General features: G+C 54.6%; 1 protein-coding gene across 2 annotated transcripts; it reads left to right on the top strand.

Moving 5' to 3' along the window:
- Positions 1-1,660: 1,660 nt before the first annotated feature.
- MAP1A (microtubule associated protein 1A) lies at positions 1,661-22,518 on the top strand (the record flags this gene model as incomplete). 2 transcript variants are annotated; one of them, XM_082619851.1, is made up of 7 exons in its annotated part: positions 1,661-1,898; positions 2,859-2,960; positions 10,857-10,939; positions 11,218-11,358; positions 11,584-19,771; positions 19,928-20,148; positions 20,485-22,518. In XM_082619851.1, 7 exons carry the CDS (start codon positions 1,661-1,663, stop codon positions 20,638-20,640), a joined length of 9,129 nt encoding a protein of 3,042 aa, XP_082475977.1. In that variant the 3' UTR covers positions 20,641-22,518. The 2 variants fall into 2 exon arrangements, with proteins under 2 accessions (XP_082475977.1, XP_082475976.1); XM_082619850.1 differs by lacking the exons at positions 1,661-1,898; positions 2,859-2,960 and adding an exon at positions 7,768-7,778.
- Positions 22,519-22,608: the final 90 nt, after the last annotated feature.

Raw genomic sequence — 22,608 nt, 5'->3', positions numbered from 1 at the left:
GTGCTAGTTAAAGGCTTCATCTTTACAGTTGCTATGGTAACTATCCCCTTCCTCTCCCTACAACCTATTCTGGCTCTGTCTCCATGTGGCACTCTTCTCTGATTGCAGAAGAGGAGGCCTGCACATCTCTCTGTGCTCTTTGCCAGATTCAGATCTGCAAATGGTGGGGTGGAGGTGTAGCAGAGCATTGTCTCATGCGTCATATAGGGTGAGGCATCCCCACCGTCTTATGTTCTGCCAGTACTATTTCTCTCTCTCTGCTACAAAAAGGATTTTCAGGGCCCCGTCCATTTTTAAAAACTGAGATGTAATTGACATATTATGTTCATTTCAGGTAGGGCCATATCCAAATTGCAGAATGGATTGGATATTTTGCTAAATACATGTTCCATGATAGGAACCAGGACTGCTGTGAGATACTCAAAATGCAGACACTGTCCAACCCTCCTCAGGGCCTCCAGAGGAGGCCTCCAGTGGTTCACATGCAGTCTTGCTGAATCAGGTGCCGTGCTCCTTTCTTCCCTGTACATCCGGAAAGTATAAGGCAAATGGGACCCCAAAAAGTGCTGCTGGAGCCCTAGGGTGAAAGACAGGCTCTGTCTGATACATACACAAACAGAATGATTCAGTATTCTGTGTAAAAGAAGACACTGGAGTGCAGAGTAGGTGGTGGAGACACACTGAGGAAAGGGGGAGGGTAGACTTACAGCACCACACCATTTTTACAAGGATGTTCCAGTCAGTCATAAAACAGTGCCAGCCTCCTCAGTCCTCTTTCACTTCCCCTGGTTTTTGTTTTGTTTTGTTTTGTTTTCAATTTTGGAAGGGCCAACCTCTTCACTGGTTCAAACACTGCCCCTTCTATTTTGAGAATTCCCTGGGGGGAGTAATACCATTGTCACCCAAGGTTACCCAACTCACTGTGTCACATTACTTGCAGTTGGGTAGGTCTTTCCTGGGTTTTACTCAAACCCCCCTTGCTGCAGTCTGAGCTCATTGCACTCAGCAGAGATGGCGATGAGCCAACCACTGTCTTCGGAATAACAACTCACCAGGGACTCAGGGCCGGAAGGTCATTCTGTCCCTCCAATACTGCACAGCCTTCCAGAGCACACCCAGGGCCTGAGGCAATGAGGACAGAAACACCGAGGATGCAATGTAGGACCCTGGCAGGCCGTGACAGAAGGAAAAAAAAAAAAAAAGCTCCAATGATAATACAGACACACCGACAAAGAACGATGCACCCAAACAAACTCAGAGTCAGAGAGGGCCAAGATGGCTCCCCTCAGTTCGGGCGAGGCTGCGGAATTACCAGATAGCACTTCTCCGGGAAATATCCTAACTAGAAGCTTCTTCTGGCGCCGAGGCAATAGACTCGCCCCTCCACCCGGCCCTCAGAGCCCCCTTCCCTACTCAAGTCGGAGTGGGAGCTCCCTCTGGAAAACGAGTGGGGGCGAAAGGGGACAGCCACGCCCCCGCCCCCCAGGCACAGCGAAACCGCAGAGCCGGAGCACGCGGCCTCAGCCCGGCCCCTGCGGCGCCAACGGCCCACCCCCTGACAGGCAGCAGCCAATGAGCGACTCCTGCCGCCGGCCTTTAAGAACCGCGCGCACTCTCCCTGCAGCGGATGCTGCCGGCCTAGCACTCCAACGGAGTTTCCATGGAGACCGAGGCTGGGCCCTGGCGGCCTTTCGACGTTGCCATGGAGACAAGTCCCGGGCTAGGGCTCCGAAGCCCCGGCTCTCTGCTGGCTCAGAACCCCGCGGAGCCGCTGTGCGAGGCCGGAGCCGCGGTGGCGGCGGCACACTGGGACCTGCGGAAACACTCTTTGCTCATCGTGATCGGTGATATCGGTACAGAGAATCAGCTGAGGGCCGTTCGGGCCCACCTTGAGCAAGGTGAGCTTGCTGTCCTGGCTGCGCTCGGGACATCCTCCATCCCGTGCTTCTCTGCCATGTGCATCCTCCATCCCTAGCGTGCACTTCCTGAGATCTGCGCACCCTGTTAATCTGAATCATCAGACCCTGTCACCTGCATCTTCTGTGTCACGCGTTCATATCCTCCCAAGCTGCCAACATCTCACATCTCCATCCTTCCCGCACAACCCATGGCGTTCGCAATCTCCCTGAGGCAGGGGGGAGCGTGGGGGAGGTGGGGGGCTGGGCAGTGCCTGGGTGGGGGGCCCTCTGGTTACACCCCTCTCTCCCGCAGTGTCTTGGGCCAGAGGTCCTGAAAGTCGTCACCATCCCCTGGAGAGTCCATGTCCCTACCTTAGTTTCTTCTTTAGGGTGTCTGAACAGGAACAGGGTGCGTTTTGAACGCCGCAGACAAATCTCAAATATCCCAGTGCCAGCGGCCAACCTGAGAGAGTGACCTTCGTGGCCACAAGCTCCTCAGTCCTCCACTGCCTGTGGCGCAGTGCTGCGGAGCCACCTGCGGGTGGAAGCATGCCGCGGGGCAGTGGAGGCAAGGAGGGGGCCACAGAAGGAGAGTGTAGAATCCTACTTACCTGTATGGGGAAGGCAGTCCCTAGTATCTGGGAATGGGCCCTTGGGTGTCACTTCTATCACAATTGGGCAACTGCGCAAGAAAATTCCTACATACAAACTCGTTAATGACCAAATTTAGCCTAAACTCTGCACTTCTCCCTCTGGCTCAGCAAAGCCCAAGAAAGGCACAGGATGGGAGCTAGACATAGGCACTAGCCACATTTCTTAAAGACATCAGTGAGGCTGATCATGGCAGCCGTCCTTATCCCCTCCCTCTCCTTACCCCTTCTGTGAGCTTGGAAATGCTCCCACAAGTCCAATCCCTCTTGACCTTATCTAGGTCCCTCTTTGTTTCTTTTTCTCTCACAGGGATTCTCTCCTGGAACATTGATTTATCATCCATTGACTTGAACCAACAACTGAGACTCTTCATTACCCGGCACCTAGCTCACTTCTCCTCAGAGGTCAAAGGTTAGGACCAGTGTCATTTGTCTCAGTCCTTTGGGTGAGGGCTGGTCACAGAAGAGCAGAAGTCCACTCTCCCTGGCAGAACTGGCCTTGTGGGAAGTTTGGGTCAGGGAGGAGGGAGGGACTCCTGAGGGGAAAGTTGTAAAGCTCCTTAACTATCCCCATATACCCAGTACACTTCGCAGACAGATGGTATGATGGTGGAGGAAGCCTGGAGAATGTAATTTCTACTTGAGAAGAGGGTGGTTTATGGACAGCCACTGACGTGCAGTAAGGGAATGTGGTACCTCTTGAGTGATCAGTCATCTCCCAAGTAAAAATTCCTTTTTTTGTTTGTTTGTTCCCCTTTCTGTATGCCCTGGCCTCCTTGCTTCGCTTTGCAGAGACCCTTGAACCTCCCACTCACCTTCCCAGATCCTTGCTTAGGACTTTCCCTCAGGCTGCACAGCCTATCCTCCAGCTTTCAGGGTTTCTGGCTCCTCCTTTGGCTCAGTCAACAGATGTCCAGAGCGGAGCAGAAACCTGGTACCAAAGGCTGATGAGCACCATGAAATCCAGAGCGGAAGCAGGGTTTCCTGGATTTACTGCTGCAAGAACTAGTCATACTTTGAGGTTTGGCACTGAGATCAAAGTTCACAGGATGCAGCTTCCCATTCTGCTGTGTGGCAGAAATGGTCAGGAATTTGAGAAAATAATATTTTAGGAGTTATTATTCCACGACAATATCTGTGGGGAGACTGCAGAAAGCCCTACACCCCATTATAAAAGTGCTGGGCATCTGCTCATGTTATTGGTAAATGTTGACAAACCAATTCATACACCAGTGTCTTTACGGAATATAAATCCACCCAACTCGACAGTCACTGCCATCAGATGACTGAATTCGTATCTTATACAGATAATTCTCAATTATCCAGCATAATAGATAGTCACTTCCCTTCTTTTCCTGCTCCTCCTGCTAATTGCCACATGGTTGGTCATTTCCGTGATCACCTACTCCTCTGCTGCTCCTGGAGAGAGAAGACTTGGTTAATATGACTAATGCTCCATTATCTTAGGAATATGTGCAGCATTTTTTAAATGTGAGGCTGGCATCTTCTTGATGTGACTGGCTTCCTATGAAGGGAACCAGTCACTGTTTTGAGACTGCCTTCTGTTTAGTATTACTCAATTCATGGCTTCCTCCATTAGCTCTAATAATTTTAAAATCAACAGTTTTACCACTTTATTAATCCTAGGAGCTTTGGTGCAAGGCTGGATAAAGGGAAGGCAGCATGAAATTAATGACTGAAGTTTGGGGAGTGTCTGCTGATGTTATTAATTCACACTGAATTCTCCAACCTTGTCCTTTTGGACACGGATGTAAGAGTAGGATGCCTTCTGGAATGATGTAAGAATGAACAGAACTTAAACCAAAACACCTAGCCATTCTTCAGATTAAGATTTGGGGATGCTTAGGAAAACACTTACAGGGAGATGCATAGTTACTCTCAGGGACCTCTCAGAAACAAGCACTGATATACAAGCACCTACTAGATCTTTTCAAGCAAAGAGTTTTACCATGGTGTCCTCAAGGGGCTTAGGGCCATTATACCCAAGATCAGGGCTTACTTTTGAGTTTTTTTAGGTTTGGACATTTTCATGGTGGCCTGTGTATGTCCCTGGAGAATAGTGGAGAATTTCCTGGAAAACCCCACAAGGCCCAAGACAGCCACAGCCCCACCCCTGCTGGCTCCTCTTTCAGCTGTCCCCACAAACAACAGCCCAGAGCAGCTGCAGACACTTCCCCTCCCTTCAGCCTCCATTAGTGGGGAGGCAGAGGGAACCAGGCTGCTGGGATGGGCTCAATGGAATATGCTAGTACCTTCTGATTTAATCCTTTCTGCCCACCCCGTAGGCTGGGCCACCATCCCTCTCACCTCTCCTCAAGCCCTTGGCCAAAATATTGAAAAGGAGGACAAAAATTTATCTTGCTATGATAGGGAGAGTGTAATCATTCCTGCCACTACCCCCTACACACACACACACACACACACACACACACGCACGCACGCACGCACGCACACAGAATAGGAGGGGACCCTTTGATGGAGCGTCAGTGGCCCAGCTCCTTCTAGTGGTCAAATGTGGTAAAGGCTTTCCGAGGTGAATTTGCACCACTTTTGTCTCCAGTGGTGACTTGGAGCCTTCCTTTCTAACTCCTGCAAAAAAATCTGGAGCTTCTAAGCATTTTAAAACAAACCCAGAAACAATTAGAACAGTGGGAAACTGAGCTTAAATAACACTCTAATACTACTTCTACTATTGGGCACATATAAGAAAGGGAGAGGGCTTCATAATTTATAATTCATGATGGATATTCTAGGACTAAAAAAACACAGGCTGAAGGACCAGTTTGGAAGCCTTCTGTCTGACTCTGCATCACCACTGATGCACTCACTCAGGAACTGTTAGTTCCTTTACTTCTGCAAACATGAAGACTATTCTGAATTAATACAACAGCTCATTGGCCCCTAGAACTGGGTTTTGCATTGCTGTCAGAAATGGGAAAGGAGGGACATGAAGAGTATTTTAAGTCCCTTCCTGCAGGCACCTCCCAGGCACCTGGGTTTACCTGGGAGCTAAGTTACTCTAGAGTTGAGATTCTGGTTTAGGATTTCCCTGATCACCTAGGTGACCTCTCATAAATCTTCCACAAAAGGGAGACAGACTTCCAGTGGTATTTGTGCATTGCAGGTTTTTAGGATTCTAGGAATGAAGGACTTTTTCATCTTTCATGTCATTCACTCCTCATAGCATTATTGGAGGATGGTACTAATATTACACTCATTTTATAATTCAGGAAGCAAGCTTTCAGAGGGCTTAAGTGGCTTGTTGAAAAGCATGATTAGTAAAATGGTAGAGAGGGGTCTCAAATCCAGGACTTGCGATCTCGCTTTGTGTCCGAGCTCAGGCCTCCCTCTCATCTTTGGCATCTCACCATTTCATTGCAGCAGAGCCAAGGAACACAGCGGGTGGAGGTGTGGTTGTGGTGGGTGGCTGTTCAGAGGGTGAGGGCTGAAGGAAAACTCCACTGTGAGTTGGAACCTTGCCCAGGGTGTGGCCCTTGGGGGTAACAGCTGAGAACAAGGGTGGGCTCTGCGTTGGGCTGAGAAATGTTATTTTGTTCTCAAGCTACATGTCTACTCAAGTTTCCCTCTTTGCACACTCCAGAAAGCTCCAGAAAGCAGGGAGGAGATGGAAGGTTTGAGGTGGGAGGAAATAAGAACTATGAAGTTGCAGAAAGGAGGTGTTTCCCCTTTGTGATGTTCGGAACTCAGCCTGGTTTGTGTTGTGTATCTCTGTAGCTGGCCTCCTCTATCCAAGTGGGGCTGTTGCCATGTTGCTGCTTTGCATCCCCGGATCTCTGCAAGGATTCCTCCTCCTCTGGAGTCCCCCTCCCCCCCTTGCACTAGTGACTCAGCTCCTCCTCTCCTCTGGTGGCAGTTTAGGGGGGGATGGGGATGCTGAGAGCAGAGACTATTTTGGCTTCTCTGACCTTCAAAAGCTGCTCTTGGCAGCCAGGGGCAAGGGTGGGGCTGGTGCTGGGCTAAGAGTGGGTGGATGTCATTGTGAGGAAGGCAATAGGAATCGGCCAGGACTGGGGAGGGATGATGGAAGGGAAGAGTGCTGGAGCTCTCCAGGTCCTCTCTTTGAGTCCTAGAGCACGTGCCACCAAATCTGAGACAGGGGTAGAGACTAAGGGAAACAGGGCCAATATTAGAAGGATTAAGATCCTATAAAATGGAGACATCAAAGAGAAATAGCAAAGTGCAGAGACAAGGAGGACAGGGACCCAACACCCTACAAAGTCATTACAAGATCTTTTTAGCCCAAAGAGTACTTTCTGTGACATTTAATAATTGGCCTAGAGTAAGAAAATCTTGTACGCTTGGGGCCCTGGTGATCTTCCTTCATCCCTTTAACTATTTCACTGAAAGGCAGAAAGTGCGCTGAATCTTCAGAAAATGCCTCTTCGTACCCAATGACCAAGAATACCAAGTATCAGTGCCTGTGTGGTTGCTGTGCTGTGCTGCATCGGCACAGAATTGTATGCGGTCTTAGGGCCCCTGTGCCCCACCCCCGATGGGCTAGAGATGAACTAAGGACCATGTGTCCACTCCAGAATTTCAAACTACCCTCCAACCTAAAATGAGACTTATTTCTGCACTCCCACCCCATTTCTACAGCTGTGGCTCAGAAGCCAGCAGAGCTCAGCGCAACTCCCTCCCTTCAGTTGTCCCCAGCCTTCTCAAGTAGTCCCCCCTCACTCCTACCCCATGCTTTCAGGCCCCCAGCCTCTTTGTCTCCTGCTCCTCCAGGGATTGAAGGTCACTCCCTGAGTCTGAGGGGAGAGGCGGCAGATGGTTCCGGAGAGAAGGGGGAGGGCCCAAAGCAGCCCATACCTCCTACGTCCCCCCAGTGTGTAGCACAGGGCTTTGGTCTTTTGGCTGATGCTAAAAGAATATTTCTTAACTAAGCGGGGTTGGGGGAGAAGGGCCCTGTGGGCCATTGCAGACCACCCTGGCTCTGAGCTGCTAGACAACTCCTCAGCTCCCAGCCAAGCAGAAGCACCAGATCACTGACATTGTGAAGGCAAAGAAACAGTTAAGTCTCCAGTGCCTCGTCATGGACCAGCCCCTCTTCCCCGCCCTGGCGCCGCCCTCACCATCAAGCGCCCCCCCCCCCACTCCCACCCCTAGTGCCGCAGACTCTTTCCCGAAGCTGCCGGCTGAGGCCGGAGCCACAGCCTCGATGAGGGTCTCTCTCCCACACCCCGGGGTAAGAACCGAACCGAACCAAACCAAAGGGCTTGGCATGGGGCACGGGGGATGCTGTGATAGGGAGGTGGGATGCGTGTAATGGGAAGGGAGTTGATACCTCATCTGGTGTGTCTGGAACTAGCCCAGCGGGGGTGGGCAGGGTGGGGGAACAGAGAGAGGAGATGAACTGGCTGTGGGGCCAGCCTGGACCCAGAACCAGGCGGAGGCCAATGGGGCCGGGACCGTGACAGGCCACCTCGCGGGCTGAGCTGGGCTGAGCTGAGCTGGGAGCCAGCCGCCTAGGGGCAGCCGCAGAGGGTGGTGTCACTGGCTCTGCCCCGAGGCCTGGGGCTCTGGTGGCGTTTGGGGGCGCTGTCTTTGGTAGGGGCAGAAGCATCTGAGGGAAGGGCGGATGTTATGGGAAGGCACCTGATGGGAGGGTCTCTGGGTGTCAGCTGCTAGATTGCTCAGCTGCCCCTATGCTGGGGGGTGAACGGGACTGCGAGTTTTTGCCAAGTATGGGAAGGTGGGGACACTATGGAAAAGAAGGAAGGAAAGGGTCATTAAGACGTGGCATGCGCCTCCTCACAGACCAACCTATTTGCAGCGTACTCCCCACACCCGTTCGCTGCGAAGAGCTTGAAACTTGGGCCGCGAGCCCCCCTTTCTGGCTCCCTCCGGGGATGCAGAGGCCGCTCCGGAGATTGAGAGCACTCCCTCCCCAGCAGCTGCCCCGCATTCCCCGTCCTGTCAACCCCACAGGTTCCCAGTCACGGCCCCCGCCACCTCATCTCTGCTTCCCTTCCCAAGATGGGGGCTCTGAACAGAGAAGTCAGTTCCTTCTCCCTCTCTGCGTCTCCCCCCTCCCCGCCCCCCGTGTAGAGGCAGCCAAGAAAATGACTTGTCATGCTGGTGGGGGGGTGGGGTGGGGGCGGAGCTGGAGCCTGAGCTCAGCGCGCACACTCACACTCGCTCACACACTGCGGCAGACTGCAGCTGCCCGGGCGCCCCCCCTCCACGGCCGCCTCCCTGCGGAGACACCTGCCCTCCCGCCCGCTCAGCCTCAGCACCCGCAGCCCACCCCCCAGCTCCATCTCTGGCAAAGGGACGGGCCCCTGCCGCACCAGGTGTCCTCTCCGAAGAAGGAGGGAAGACAAGTCAATTGCCTTCAGTGGGATTGCGGGTTGGGGCGGGGGGAGGCGGTGTAGAAGAGAGAAACAGGGCTTTCCCCCAGGCCTGAAAAGGAGGAGCACAAGGTGTAAACCATGTAATTGCCAGTCACAACCGGAGAGCACATGGGTGAGGGGTAGGGTCTTGCGCCAAGGCAAGTACTGGGATCAGAGAAGTCTAGTGGTTATAAGCCAGTCTAGGGGACTGCAGGGAATGGTAGTAGACTGGGGAAGGCAGGTAGTAGATAGAAAGCAAATCCATCCGTACCCCAGATCTTTCTCTTTCTGGCCGTCCTAGTTCAAATGTGTGACCTTGTGTGTTCGTGGTGGGTGTGGTGGGTGGGTGTGGGGGGAGAGGAACTGCCCTTCTAAGCTAAACTGCTTAGAGCTAGCCTAGGGCCGGCTGCTCCCCGAACCATGGTGTATCCCTCATCCATCACCTGCCCAAGCCCTGGCCGTGCGTGTCTCTGAGGTGCTTCTCATCCTCTGAACTGACCTCAAAGTGTCCCTCAACTCCCAAGTTAATAGAAGAGAATGCTTGAACTCCTCATGGGCCCCACCTACCCTGTGCGGGGCTTGGTCTTCTGACACCATCCCTAGTTCATTTCCCCCCCGCAGCTGCAACTGCAGCCCAGTGCTGCCAGATCTGCCCGATCCTGGCACCATCGCTCTTCCACTTAACAAAGGCCCTGGCCCCAGGGTCCTCTTGTCTGAGCCCCAGAAAGAGGAGAGAGCGCTGGGTCACAGAAGAGGGTCTGGGGGACAGGTTATGTGTCCTCCCACCAATATCCTCCACACAGCCCACTCCCCAGACCATCTGTTCAACTCCATGTTTGTAAGGTAACTCCACCGTGTGCTGCAGTTGGCAAGGGCAGGAACGGGATGGCAGCATCCTTCTTCAGGATCTCCTGTCTAACCTGGCACTTGTTTTCTTTGCTGCATTGCTTGGTGTTTCATGTGAGCCTGGATAAGGGAAGTAGAGAGAGGGGATTTGACAGTGTATTATGTTCCTCCATAGCCTGGGGAACACTCTGAACCTCTCCTGCCTTATCTGTTTCTTGTTTGTGAATCCCAGACTCCCCTCTCCATGACAGAAGGCCCACAGGAGAGGTGCAAGGATGAGAGGAGAAACTGTTTGAAAGGGATGGGTTGTGGGGAGTGAACCAGGTCTTTCTGGAGCCTGGGGACATGAAAGTGAGGTTGGGGGGGAGCTGTGAAACCTCTGGTGGTGGAAACAGTATGATTGTGTGCATGTTTGTGAGTGCAGGCTCGGCCTCTGAGGAACCAGAGCACAGAACAAGAGGTCCTATTTCTCCTCTGCATTGTAACCAACGCCCAAGGGTTTAGATAGCGTAGATTTCTCTGAGTCTTTTGGAATGGGACTTCTGGCCTTGGATGGGGGTTTGAAAGGAGGGTGAGGAGTCTGTACTCACTGCACAGAAGCGCCCATCTCCTTATTTCCAGGCACTCTGGCAAGAAAGCCCAGGGCAGAGGCAAGCTAGTGAGGACAGGGCTGAGTGAGGATCATCCTCCGAGAGGCCCTCCCTTCAGCTGAGCCTCCACCCCATCCCCAGGCAGCACCAGGAGCTTAGTGCTCGAGAGGGACAGACAGGGACAAAAGGTTCTTGTCTCCAGGGCAGCCTGAGGCGGGACTTCAGGCAGAGGGGGTGGCAGATGAAGGGAGGGAGAAGACAGCCATTGTGGGAGAGGGGAGGAGGAAACCCTGAAAGGGAAGGGCTGCAGGAGCCAGTCCCTAGACCTTACTCAGCAGTAGCCAGAGTGGCAGGATCTCAGGATAAGCAGGCTTCTCTTTCCCCTAAGCCCCATTTTCTGACAGCGCATTCCTTCCTCTCCTGCCCTACACAATGCCTCTCCATTTTAGTCTATACCCACTTCCTTCAGTACAAATTCCTGCATCTCTCCCTCAGGCCAGAGGACCCTCTGCCACCAGAGTGAGATCCTAGAGACCATCGTCCTGGTAAACCCCAGTGCCGACAGCATCAGCTCCGAGGTAAGGCCAGGGCCTGTGCTTTGCCACGAGGGCCTGCCAAAAGTGCCGTAACCCACCCTTGCCAGTGCTACTGCTGTAAGGCCAGGAATTCCCAGACCTGGCTTTGAGCCATCCTCTCTCTGCCATCTAAGCTGCCTCACAATCCCAGCCCCATCCTGGAGGTGCTGTGGGGCTACCAGTGGGGAGCGTGTCCTTGCAGAACTGAGGGGGACCAGGAATATTCTGTGCCCTTCCCTGGGCTTCCTCTCTCTGTGACCAATCCTCTCCTTCCACTCTAGGTTCACCACTTCCTTAGCAGCCCATCAGCTCACAAACTACTGATCTTGAGTGGGCAAAGTTTAGAGCCTGGGGGAGACCTCATCCTACAGAGTGGCACCTACTCCTATCAAAACTTTGCCCAGGTCCTTCACAACCCAGAGGTAAGTTCTATGTCTGAGCGTCTAGGAGGAACAGAACATGGGGTAGGACTAGAGCTGCGGGGAGGGATTCAAGGAAGGGAACATCCCACATTCCTTGACCACCAGGGATGCTGGCAGAATGGTAGGAGATCACCTCAGAGCGAGATGGAGATTAGCAGATTGAGTCTGAGTTGGGTTGCGATAACCCCAATGACCTGATCAGCCTTCTATCTCCCCTTCATCTAGATTGCCCAATTGCTCAGCAATAGAGACCCTGGGATCCAGGCTTTCCTCACTGTGTCCTGCTTAGGGGAGGGTGATTGGAGCCACCTGGGACTATCCAGTTCCCAAGAGACCCTGCACCTCCGGCTAAACCCTGAGCCCATGCTGCCCACCATGGATGGCGTGGCTGAGTTCTCCGAGTATGTCTCTGAGACCGTGGATGTGCCATCCCCCTTTGACCTGCTGGAGCCCCCCACCTCAGGGGGCTTCCTCAAGCTCTCCAAGCCATGCTGCTACATCTTCCCTGGCGGCCGCGGGGACTCTGCCCTCTTTGCCGTTAATGGTTTCAACATCCTGGTGGATGGTGGCTCTGATCGCAAGTCCTGCTTCTGGAAGCTGGTGCGGCACCTGGACCGCATTGACTCCGTGCTGCTCACACACATCGGGGCAGACAACCTGCCAGGCATCAACGGACTCCTGCAGCGCAAAGTGGCAGAACTGGAGGAGGAGCAGTCCCAGGGCTCTAGCAGCTACAGTGACTGGGTGAAGAACCTCATCTCCCCCGAGCTTGGAGTCGTCTTCTTCAACGTGCCTGATAAGCTGCGGCTGCCTGATGCCTCGCGGAAGGCCAAGCGCAGCATTGAGGAGGCCTGCCTCACTCTGCAGCACTTAAACCGCCTAGGCATCCAGGCCGAGCCGCTCTACCGTGTGGTCAGCAACACCATCGAGCCACTGACCCTCTTCCACAAGATGGGTGTGGGCCGCCTGGACATGTACGTCCTCAACCCTGTCAAGGATAGCAAGGAGATGCAGTTCCTCATGCAAAAGTGGGCAGGCAACAGTAAAGCTAAGACAGGCATTGTGCTGGCTAATGGGAAGGAGGCTGAGATCTCGGTGCCCTACCTGACCTCCATCACTGCTCTGGTGGTCTGGCTACCAGCCAACCCCACTGAGAAGATTGTGCGCGTGCTTTTTCCAGGGAATGCTCCCCAGAACAAGATCTTGGAGGGCCTGGAAAAGCTTCGACACCTGGACTTCCTGCGCTACCCCGTGGCCACGCAGAAGGAGCTGGCCACTGGGGCTGTGCCTGCCAACCTCAAACCCAGCAAAATCAAACAGCGGGCTGATAGCAAGGAGAGCCTCAAGGCCACAACCAAGACAGCAGTGGGCAAGCTGGCCAAACGGGAGGAGGTGGCCGAAGAGGGAGCCAAGGAGGCCCGCTCAGAACTGGCCAAGGAGTTAGCCAAGACAGAGAAGAAGGTAAAGGAGTCATCTGAGAAGCCCCCAGAGAAGCCTGCCAAGCCTGAGAGGGTGAGGACAGAGTCGAGTGAGGCACTGAAGGCCGAGAAGCGAAAGCTGATCAAAGACAAGGTGGGGAAGAAGCACCTGAAAGAAAAGATATTGAAGCTGGAAGAGAAAAAAGACAAAGAGAAGAAAGAGATCAAGAAGGAGAGGAAGGAGCTCAAGAAGGATGAAGGAAGGAAGGAGGAAAAGAAGGATGCCAAGAAGGAGGAGAAGAGGAAAGATATCAAACCTGAGATCAAAAAGATTTCCAAGCCAGACCTGAAGCCCTTTACCCCTGAGGTACGTAAGACCCTCTACAAAGCCAAGGCCCCCGGCAGAGTCAAGATGGAGAAGAGCCGGGCTGCCCGTGGGGAGAAGGAGCCGTCCTCTGAGCCCCGGACACCCCCAGCCCAAAAGGGGACTGCACCATTCCCAACAAGAGAGCTGGCCTTGTCTTCACCAGAGGATCTCACACAGGACTTCGAGGAGTTGAAGCGTGAGGAGACAGGGTTGCTGGCTGAACAAAGGGACACAGGACTAGGAGAGAAACCACTCCCCCCAGACACTGCAGAGGAGGGACTCCCAAGCACAGCAGCCCTGGGGGCACCACCCTCCGTCCCAGGGCTGGAACCAGAAGAGCCTGTGATAAAGGAGAAAGAGGCTGTCCCAGACATCCCAGAGGAACAAGGCAGCAAGGACAGAGGGCCAGACTCTGGGGCTGAAACAGAGAAAGAGAGAGCCCCCTGGGAGGAAAAGAAGGCAAAGGAATCAGAGGGGCTCCCCGACAGAACAGAAGCCAGAGAGGAAAGTGAACCTGAGGTAAAGGAGGATGTGATAGAGAAGGCCGAGTTAGAGGAAATGGAAGAGCTGCACCCTTCAGACGAGGAGGAAGAGGAAGAGACAAAGGCTGAGGGTTTTTACCAAAAACATATGCAAGAAGCCTTGCAGGTAACGCCAAGGGGCAGGGAGGCTTTCGGGGGCCAGGAACTAGGACTCCAAGGCAAGGCCCCTGAGAAGGAGACCTCGTCATTCCTAAGTAGCCTGGCCACCCCTGCAGGAGCCACTGAGCACGTCTCTTACATCCAGGACGAGACAATCCCTGGCTACTCAGAGACCGAGCAGACTATCTCAGATGAGGAGATCCATGATGAGCCGGAGGAGCGCGCAGCTCCACCTAGATTTCCTACAGGTACCTATGACCTCCCTGGGCCTGAAGGTCCTGGCCCCTTTGAGGCTAGCCAGCCTGCAGACAATGCTGTTCCCACCACCCCCAGCAAAGGCTATGGAGCGCCAGAGTCGGAACTCACCTACCCCCCCAACATGGTGGCCGCCCCTCTGGCTGAAGAGGAGCATGTGTCCTCGGCCACCTCAATCACTGAGTGTGACAAGCTTTCTTCCTTTGCCACATCTGTGGCTGAGGACCAGTCCGTGGCTTCACTCACAGCTCCCCAGACAGAGGAGACAGGCAAGAGCTCCCTGCTGCTTGACACGGTCACAAGCATCCCCTCCTCCCACACGGAAGCCACTCAGGGCCTGGACTATGTGCCATCAGCTGGTACCATCTCACCCACCTCCTCACTGGAAGAAGACAAAGGTTTCAAATCACCACCCTGTGAGGAGTTCTCCGTGACTGGGGAGTCAGAGAAGAGAGGAGAGATTGTACGGAGAGGCTTGTCTGGAGAGAGAGCCGTGGAAGAGAAAGAGGAAGAGGAAGAGGAGGAGACCGCAAATGTACAGATGTCCGAGAAACTTCACGGTCAGTATGAACCCCTGATGTTTGCTGCCCCTGGGCACACCCTACATCCAGGGGAACCAGCCGTTGGAGAAGCAGAGGAGCGCTGCCTCAGCCCAGATGACAGCACAGTGAAGATGGCCTCTCCCCCACCATCTGGCCCACCCAGTGCCACCCACACGCCCTTTCATCAGTCCCCAGTGGAAGAAAAGTCTGAGCCCCAAGACTTTCAGGAAGCAGACTCCTGGGGAGATACTAAGCGTACACCAGGTGTGGGCAAGGAAGATGCTGCAGAAGGGACAGTCAAGCCAGGGCCTGAAGAGGGCACACCAGAGGAGGAGGGACAGCTGCCTCCTCCCAGGAGCCCCCAGGCCCAGGAAGCACCCATCAGCATTGTTGGAGGACATGCAGGCCGTACCGTCCAACTGCTGCCAGAAGAGGACAAAGCAATAGTCTTTGAGACTGTGGAGGCGGGAGAGCCCACAGGGCCGATTCTGGAAACAGAAGTCCTTCCCAGAGATTTGAGAACATCACACCAAGAACCTGGTGAACCTCAGAAAGATGAGGTGCTCCGGTTTCCTGACCGAGGTCTCTCCCCTGAAGAGGTGGAGTCCCCCTCTGTCCTCAGCGTGGTCTCCCCAGACATTGCCAACCAAGAAGCCATCCCTAGGTCTCCCTGTGGCCTGACAGAGCAGCACCTACAAAAAGACCTTTGGCCACAGGTATCTCCAGAAGACACCCGGTCGCTTTCTCTCTCAGAAGAGAGTCCCAGCAAGGAGACCTCTCTGGATATCTCTTCTAAGCAGCTGTCTCCAGAAAGCCTTGGCACCCTCCAGTTTGGGGAACTAACCCTTGGAAAGGAAGAAAAAGGGCCTCTGATGCAGACTGAGGACACCTCTCACCACCTAGCCCCTGTGTCTATTCCAGAAGCCCGTGCAGCCACAGTGTCACCTCCCACAGATGGGACCAGTGGATATGCTGCACAGGCAGACATCACAGATGAGAGCCCTGACGGAAAATTACCTGCCAGCTACTTCTCTCACTCTACACTGTTGGGAGATGGGAAGCACTCACCTGGAATGATCACAAGCCCTGGTGAACACATTCTGACACCTGATAGCTCCCTCACCAAGAGTCCTGAGTCCTTGCCAAGCCCTGCCATGGAGGATATTGCCATGGAGTGGGAAGGTAAAGTTCCAGAGTTGAAAGACAGATCCCCAGAGCAGAAGGAGAAGGGACCTGAGCCAAAGGATGAAGTCCTACAGCAAAAGGACAAAAGTCTGGAGCAGAAGGATACAGCCATCTATCGGAAAGATGAGGTTCTGGAAGAAAAGGACAAGGCTGTGGAACAGCAGGATAAGGCTTTGGAACAAAAAGGCAGAGACTTAGAACATAGGGACACAGCCCTGGAACAAAAGGACAAGGCCCTGGAAGGAAAAGACAAAGACTTAGAACCTAAAGACAGAGACTTAGAACCAAAAGAACCTAAAGACAGAGACTTAGAACCAAAAGAACCTAAAGACAGAGATTTAGAACCAAAAGAACCTAAAGACAGAGACTTAGAACCAAAAGACAAGACCTTGGAACAGGAGGACAAGGTCCCAGGAGAGAAAGATGAAATCTTAGAACAAAAAGTCAGAGACTCTGAACATAAAGACAAGGTTCCAGAGGACAAGGTCCCTGAACTGAAGGGCAAGGCCTTAGAACTGAAAGATGAAGCCCCTGAGCAGGACAAGGCCCCGGAACAGAAGGACAAGGCCTTGGAAAAGGAGGACCAGGCTTTAGAACAAAAATACTTGGCCCTAGAACAGAAGGGTGAAGCTCTGGAACAAAACATTAAGGCTGTTGAACAAAAAGACAAGATTCTGGAAGAGAAGGACAAAACTCAGGAGCAGGAGAGTCCTGTGCAGGAGGATGAAACCATGACCCTAAAGGAGAAGATCCTAGAGGAAAAATCTCCAGAAAAAGTCAAGGCTGTGGGACAGAAGGAAGAAGCTCTGCTGGAGAAGACCAAAGCTCTGGGGCTGGAAGAGAGCCCAGTGCAGGAGTACAAGGCCCGGGAGCAGGACGAGAAGTACTGGAAGGAGCAGGACGTGGTCCAGGAGTGGCAAGAAGCATCTCCAGCCAGAGGAGAGCCAGCTGGAGAACAGAAGGAGCCTGCCCGGACATGGGAGGACACATCTCCTGAGCAGGACAGGTACTGGAGGGGCAGAGAGGATGCAGTCCTGGAACAGGACACATACTGGAGGGAGCTGAGCTGTGAGCGGAAGGTCTGGTTCCCTCATGAGCTGGGTGGCCCGGGGGCCCGGCCACGGTTCACAGAAGAGCGGGAGAGCACTTTCCTCGATGAGGGGCCGGATGATGAGCAGGAAGTTCCCCCCTTGGAGCATACACCCAAGAGTCCCTGGGCCTCAGACTTTAAGGGCTTCCAGGAGCCCTCACCACAGAAGGAGCTGGAGGTGGAGCGCTGGCTTGCTGAGTCACCAGTTGGGCTGCCACCAGAGGAAGAGGACAAGCTGACTCGCTCCCCTTTTGAGATCATCTCTCCTCCGGCCTCCCCACCTGAGATGGTTGGACAGAGGGTTCCGCCGGCCACACGACAAGAGAGCCCTATCCCAGATCCTAAGCCCATGCCACCCATGAGGAATGAGCCCACCACCCCCTCGTGGCTGGCTGACATCCCACCATGGGTGCCCAAGGACAGACCCCTGCCCCCTGCACCCCTCTCCCCAGCTCCAGCTCCCCCAACACCTGCCCCACAGCCACTCACTCCTGCGCCCTTCTCTTGGGACACAGCCGAGTATGACAGTGTGGTGGCTGCAGTGCAGGAGGGGGCAGCTGAGTTGGAAGGCGGGCCGTACTCCCCCCTAGGGAAGGACTACCGCAAGGCTGAAGGGGAAAGGGAAGAAGAAGGTGGGGTGGGGGTTCCTGACAGCAGCCCCCGCGGGTCAAAGTTCCCAGAAGCCAGCGAGAGCCATGCCTCTAAAGAGCCCGAGCAGACCGAGCCAGAGCAGAGAGAGCCCACACCCTATCCTGATGAGCGAAGCTTCCAGTATGCAGACATCTATGAGCAGATGATGCTCACTGGGCTGGGCCCTGCATGCCCCACTAGAGAGCCTCCACTTGGAGCAGCTGGGGATTGGCCCCCACACATCTCAACCAAGGAGGAGGCTGCTGGCCGAAGCACATCTGCAGAGAAGGAGCTTTCGTCTCCTGTCTCACCCCATCGCCTCCAATTCGACACTCCAACCTTCAGCTATGCAGCTCTGGCGGGACCCACCATACCTCCCAAGCAGGAGCCTGAGCCAGAGCCAAGCGTGGATCCCAGCCTCACCCCACCTGCAATACCCCCCCGTGCTCCTATCCCCCAGAGCAAAGGCCCAAGCCCCCCACTTAATGGTAACATCCTGAGCTGTAGCCCAGATAGGAGAACCCCATCCCCCAAGGAACCAGGCCGTGGTCACTGGGATGACAGCACGAGTGACTTGGAGCTGGAGAAGGGGGCTCGGGAGCAGCCTGAGAAAGAGGCCCAGTCCCCAAGTCCCCCACAACCCATGCCTGCAGGCCCCTCCACCCTGTGGCCTGAAAGTGAGGCACATACCAGCCCTTCCTCAGACTCACACCTGGGTCCTGCCCGACCCAGCCTGGACTTCCCTGCATCAGCCTTTGGCTTCTCCTCATTGCAGCCAGCTCCTCCACAGCTGCCCTCTCCAGCAGAACCCCGCTCAGCACCCTGTGGGTCCCTTGCCTTCTCTGGTGACCGAGCTTTGGCTCTGGCTCCAGGGCCCCCCACCAGAGCCCGGCATGATGAGTACCTAGAAGTAACCAAGGCCCCCAGCCTGGACTCTTCACTGCCCCAGCTCCCATCACCCAGCTCTCCTGGGGCCCCTCTCTCCAGTCTGCCGCGACCTGCCTCACCAGCCCTATCTGAAGGCTCCTCTTCTGAGGCCACCACACCTGTGATTTCGAGTGTGGCTGAGCGCTTCCCTCCCGGCCTGGAGGCTGCAGAACAAGGCTCTGTAGAGCTGGTCCCAGGAATGGAACCAGCTGCCCACGGCCTCTGGGACCTCACTTCTCTGAGCCCAGCACCTCCGGCTTCACTGGACTTGGCCCCAGCTCTGGCTCCAAGCCTGCCTGGAGACATGGATGAGGGCACCCTGCCCTGCCGCCTGGAATGCTCAGGGGCAGCCACCAAGAAGCCAAGCCCCTTACAGGACCCCTCCACGGGTCGTGCCACCAATGGCCCAACTGAAACCAGCCCCAAGCCCCCAGGCCCTGCCCCAGCTGAGGCTGAGAAAGGAAAGGCTGAGGCCTGCCCCGCCTGGGAACGTGGGGCCTGGCCTGAGGGCGCCGAGAGGAGCTCCAGGCCTGACACACTGCTCTCCCCTGAGCAGCCACTGTGCCCTGGGGGGGCCTCTGGAGACCAACCTAGAAGTGTCTCCCCTGAGATGGAGACGGGGCCCCAGGGATGTGCTGCTGAGCCCCGGCCCCATCGTGGGGAACTCTCTCCATCCTTCCTGAACCCACCTCTGCCTCAATCCACGGATGACAGTGACCTCTTAACTGAGGAAGCTCGGCTGGTAGGGAGAGGGGGGCGGCGTCGGGTGGGCGCTGCAGGGGCCACAGGGGGCCCCTGCCCCGTGGCAGATGAGACACCCCCGACGTCAGTCAGCGACTCGGGCTCCTCGCAGTCAGATTCTGACGTTCCACCAGAAACTGAGGAGTGTCCATCCATCACAGCTGAGGCAGCCCTCGACTCAGATGAAGATGGGGACTTCCTGCCTGTGGACAAAGCTGGTGGGTTTAGTGGGACTCACCATCCCAGGCCTGGCCATGACCCACCCCCTATCCCCCAGCCAGACCCTCGCCCATCCCCTCCCCGCCCTGACGTGTGCATGGCTGACCCCGAGGGGCTCAGCTCAGAGTCTGGAAGGGTAGAGAGGCTACGGGAGAAGGAGAAGACACACGGGAGAGTCGGCCGCAGGGCCACAGGCAGGGCCAAGCCAGCGTCTCCTGCCCAGCGTCTGGATCTTCGGGGAAAACGCTCACCCACCCCTGGTAAAGGGACTGCAGATCGAGCCTCCCGGGTGCCACCCCGACCACGTAGCACTCCAAGCCAGGTCACCCCAGCAGAGGAAAAGGATGGACACAGCCCCATGTCTAAAGGCCTGGTCAATGGACTCAAGGCAGGACCAAGTAAGTATAACATGGAAAGTGGGAGAGATTGTGGTTTGGGGCTGGGTGTGGCTGGTCAAGGGCTCCAGTGGAAGAGAGGGAGGGTGGGAGGGAAGAAGAAGGTTGCCAAAAGAGTTCTACTTTCCCTCTACAATGAGTCCTGTGTTGTCTCTACAGCAGCCTTGGGTTCCAAGGGCAGCTCTGGCCCCCCTGTATATGTGGATCTCGCCTATATCCCGAATCATTGCAGTGGCAAGACTGCTGACCTTGACTTCTTCCGACGAGTGCGTGCATCCTACTATGTGGTCAGTGGGAATGACCCTGCCAATGGCGAGCCGAGCCGGGCTGTGCTGGACGCCCTGCTGGAGGGCAAGGCCCAGTGGGGGGAGAATCTTCAGGTGAGTGGCAAGAAGCACCAAGGAGGTAGCCTGGTCAAACTTTACTCAGAGGCAGCAGTGGAACACGGTCTCTATTTATAAAAGGACTGAGGGGCACTTCCCTGGCGGTCCAGTGGTTAAGACTCTGTGCTTACACTGCAGGGGGCACAGATTTGATCCCTGGTCGGGGAACTGACATCCTGCATGTCACGCAGCGCGGCCAAAAAAGTAAATAAAACATAATAAAATAAAAGGACTGAGCTCTTTCTACAGGAGTGGGACTACATCCTGGACCATCAGGTGCCCCATCCCCCGACTTCACATCCTCACCTCAGGCATGTCTTGTCTCCCACCTAGGTAACTCTGATCCCTACTCACGACACGGAGGTGACTCGTGAGTGGTACCAGCAGACTCATGAGCAGCAGCAACAACTGAACGTTCTGGTCCTGGCAAGCAGCAGCACCGTGGTCATGCAGGATGAGTCCTTCCCAGCCTGCAAGATTGAGTTCTGAAAGAACCACTCTCCCTTCCCCAAGGACCTGCTCCCACACCCCCCTTAGAGAATGGCTACTGCTGAGTCCTTTGGGGTTGAGGGACATGGGAGTTGAGGGGGGCGAGGGGGACAGGATGTCTCGTGGGAACTTAGGCTGGGCTAAATGGGAGGGGTTGTCCCTCCCCTTCATCCATGCCTGAAAGGAGTCTCAAAACCAAAGGTAACAGGATTAGGATAGGGGGAGGGTGAAAAATTAGGATACAAGGTCATCTGATGCCTGAGAACCCTGGAGTGACACCCTCTCTTAGCACTGCCTAATGTTGGTGTTGGGTGGGGAGTGAGGATGGATCTCAGAGAGCAACCTCCTCCCTCATGGAGGGAGATCATATCCCCAACCCCAAGGACCTCTTTATCTTAATCTATGTATTTAGCATCCCAAGGAAGGATTTCCAATAGTAATTTATGTGACCTGGGGGCAGGATACTGTCAGTGAAGTTGCCAGAGCTGCATCCTTTCCTCCATCTCCCATTCCCTTCCCCACCAGAGTCTGGGTCCCAGCAGGGGTCTGGGGGTACGCTGCTGCTACACTGTCCCACTGCTTCCCTCCGTACCTGAATGTTTCAATCCAAAACTTGAAGCTCTTTTGACCAACAGATTGGTGAGAGAAGAAAGGAGCTTATCCTCCCGGCCCCTGCTTCATACCATTCACATCCCAGAGCTGTGCCCAGACCAGGCCTACTGGGCAGCACAAAGGAGCAAGGAGAGCCCAGCCCCAATCGCAGACTTCTTCCAAGCTCCCCTGACCTTATGAAGTTTTCACCCACCCATTCCAACTCTCCTGATCCCTTCTCATACCTGCTTGGCTTATCTGCATGTGGTCACCTGCTGTGGCCTGGTGTGTAATGGGTTAAAAAGCCACTGCCTGACATCCTAACATTTGACACCCCAGCAATGTGTGACTCCCCCAACATTCCACTATACCATCTTGCAGCTGAAATGGGAACGCTGGCTGCTTTTCCAGCCCCAAACTCTTGGACCGAGGATCGGGGAGGTGGAGGCCATGCCAGAGGACTTGGGGAAAATGAGAGGGAGTAAGGAAAGAGGGAGAGGAAGCTGAGCTAGGTCTTAACTCCTACTGAGTGAGATGAAAACAGGCCGAAAATACCACCCCAGGAGAGGACCTCACCCCAAGCAAGCCAATAAGCAGCCCTGCCAGACTACTGTGGGACTGAGAAATCCAGACGCTCTTCAGGGCTCAGCTCTCCAAATGACTGTGTGGAAATCAAAACGAGACCACCTGTGTTCTTCCCAGCTCCCACCCTCTCGTGCTGCTGTGCTCTGCTCACCCCCAAACGTCCCTGCTATAGTTCCCAGCTGCTGTAACGGAGCCACCTCCAACTCTAACAATAAATCAAGTTCATTACAGACGCTGTAGTGCTGCTTAGGCTTTTTCTGACTCCACACGTTGCTTAGTTGCTGGGCCCTGACTTCTAACTCTCTGCTTCTACCAGCATGGTCATTTATCTTGATACCTTTGATGACTGGAAGCAGTTCCAGGACCCAGGGAAGCCAGAGAATATAGGGCGGGTGAAGGGAGAAAAAGTTATGGGAAGCCAGCATAATTTCTGAAAATAGGTGAGAATGCCCAAGTATGGGTAATAGGAACTGAGGGTGGGGATATACATTTGGTTTGGGGGGAGGAAAGAAAGGCAGGGGGCCTCCTGGGAAGGGGAACTGCATACCATGGGGTCAAGAGCTAAGGACCGAATAACCAGCATCAGATACCTTGCATAGAAGAACACCAAAGAGGTAAGGAATTGAGGGGCCCTAAGAGATCCAGAGCCTATTGAGGTTGTAAACAGCTTTCACCTGTGCAGTCAGGATTTCCATGAAGTATTATAAAACGTTGGATTTTCCTCTGCAGTGAAGCCCGTTATAGTCCTGGGTATGTCAGGAAAGGCCAAGTTGTGAATGTGAATACATGCGG

The sequence above is a fragment of the Mesoplodon mirus genome (genome assembly GCF_964341445.2).
Source record: "Mesoplodon mirus genome assembly, chromosome: 4".
Classification (NCBI taxonomy): domain Eukaryota; kingdom Metazoa; phylum Chordata; class Mammalia; order Artiodactyla; family Ziphiidae; genus Mesoplodon; species Mesoplodon mirus.
This window is presented reverse-complemented; position numbering and strand designations above follow the sequence as displayed.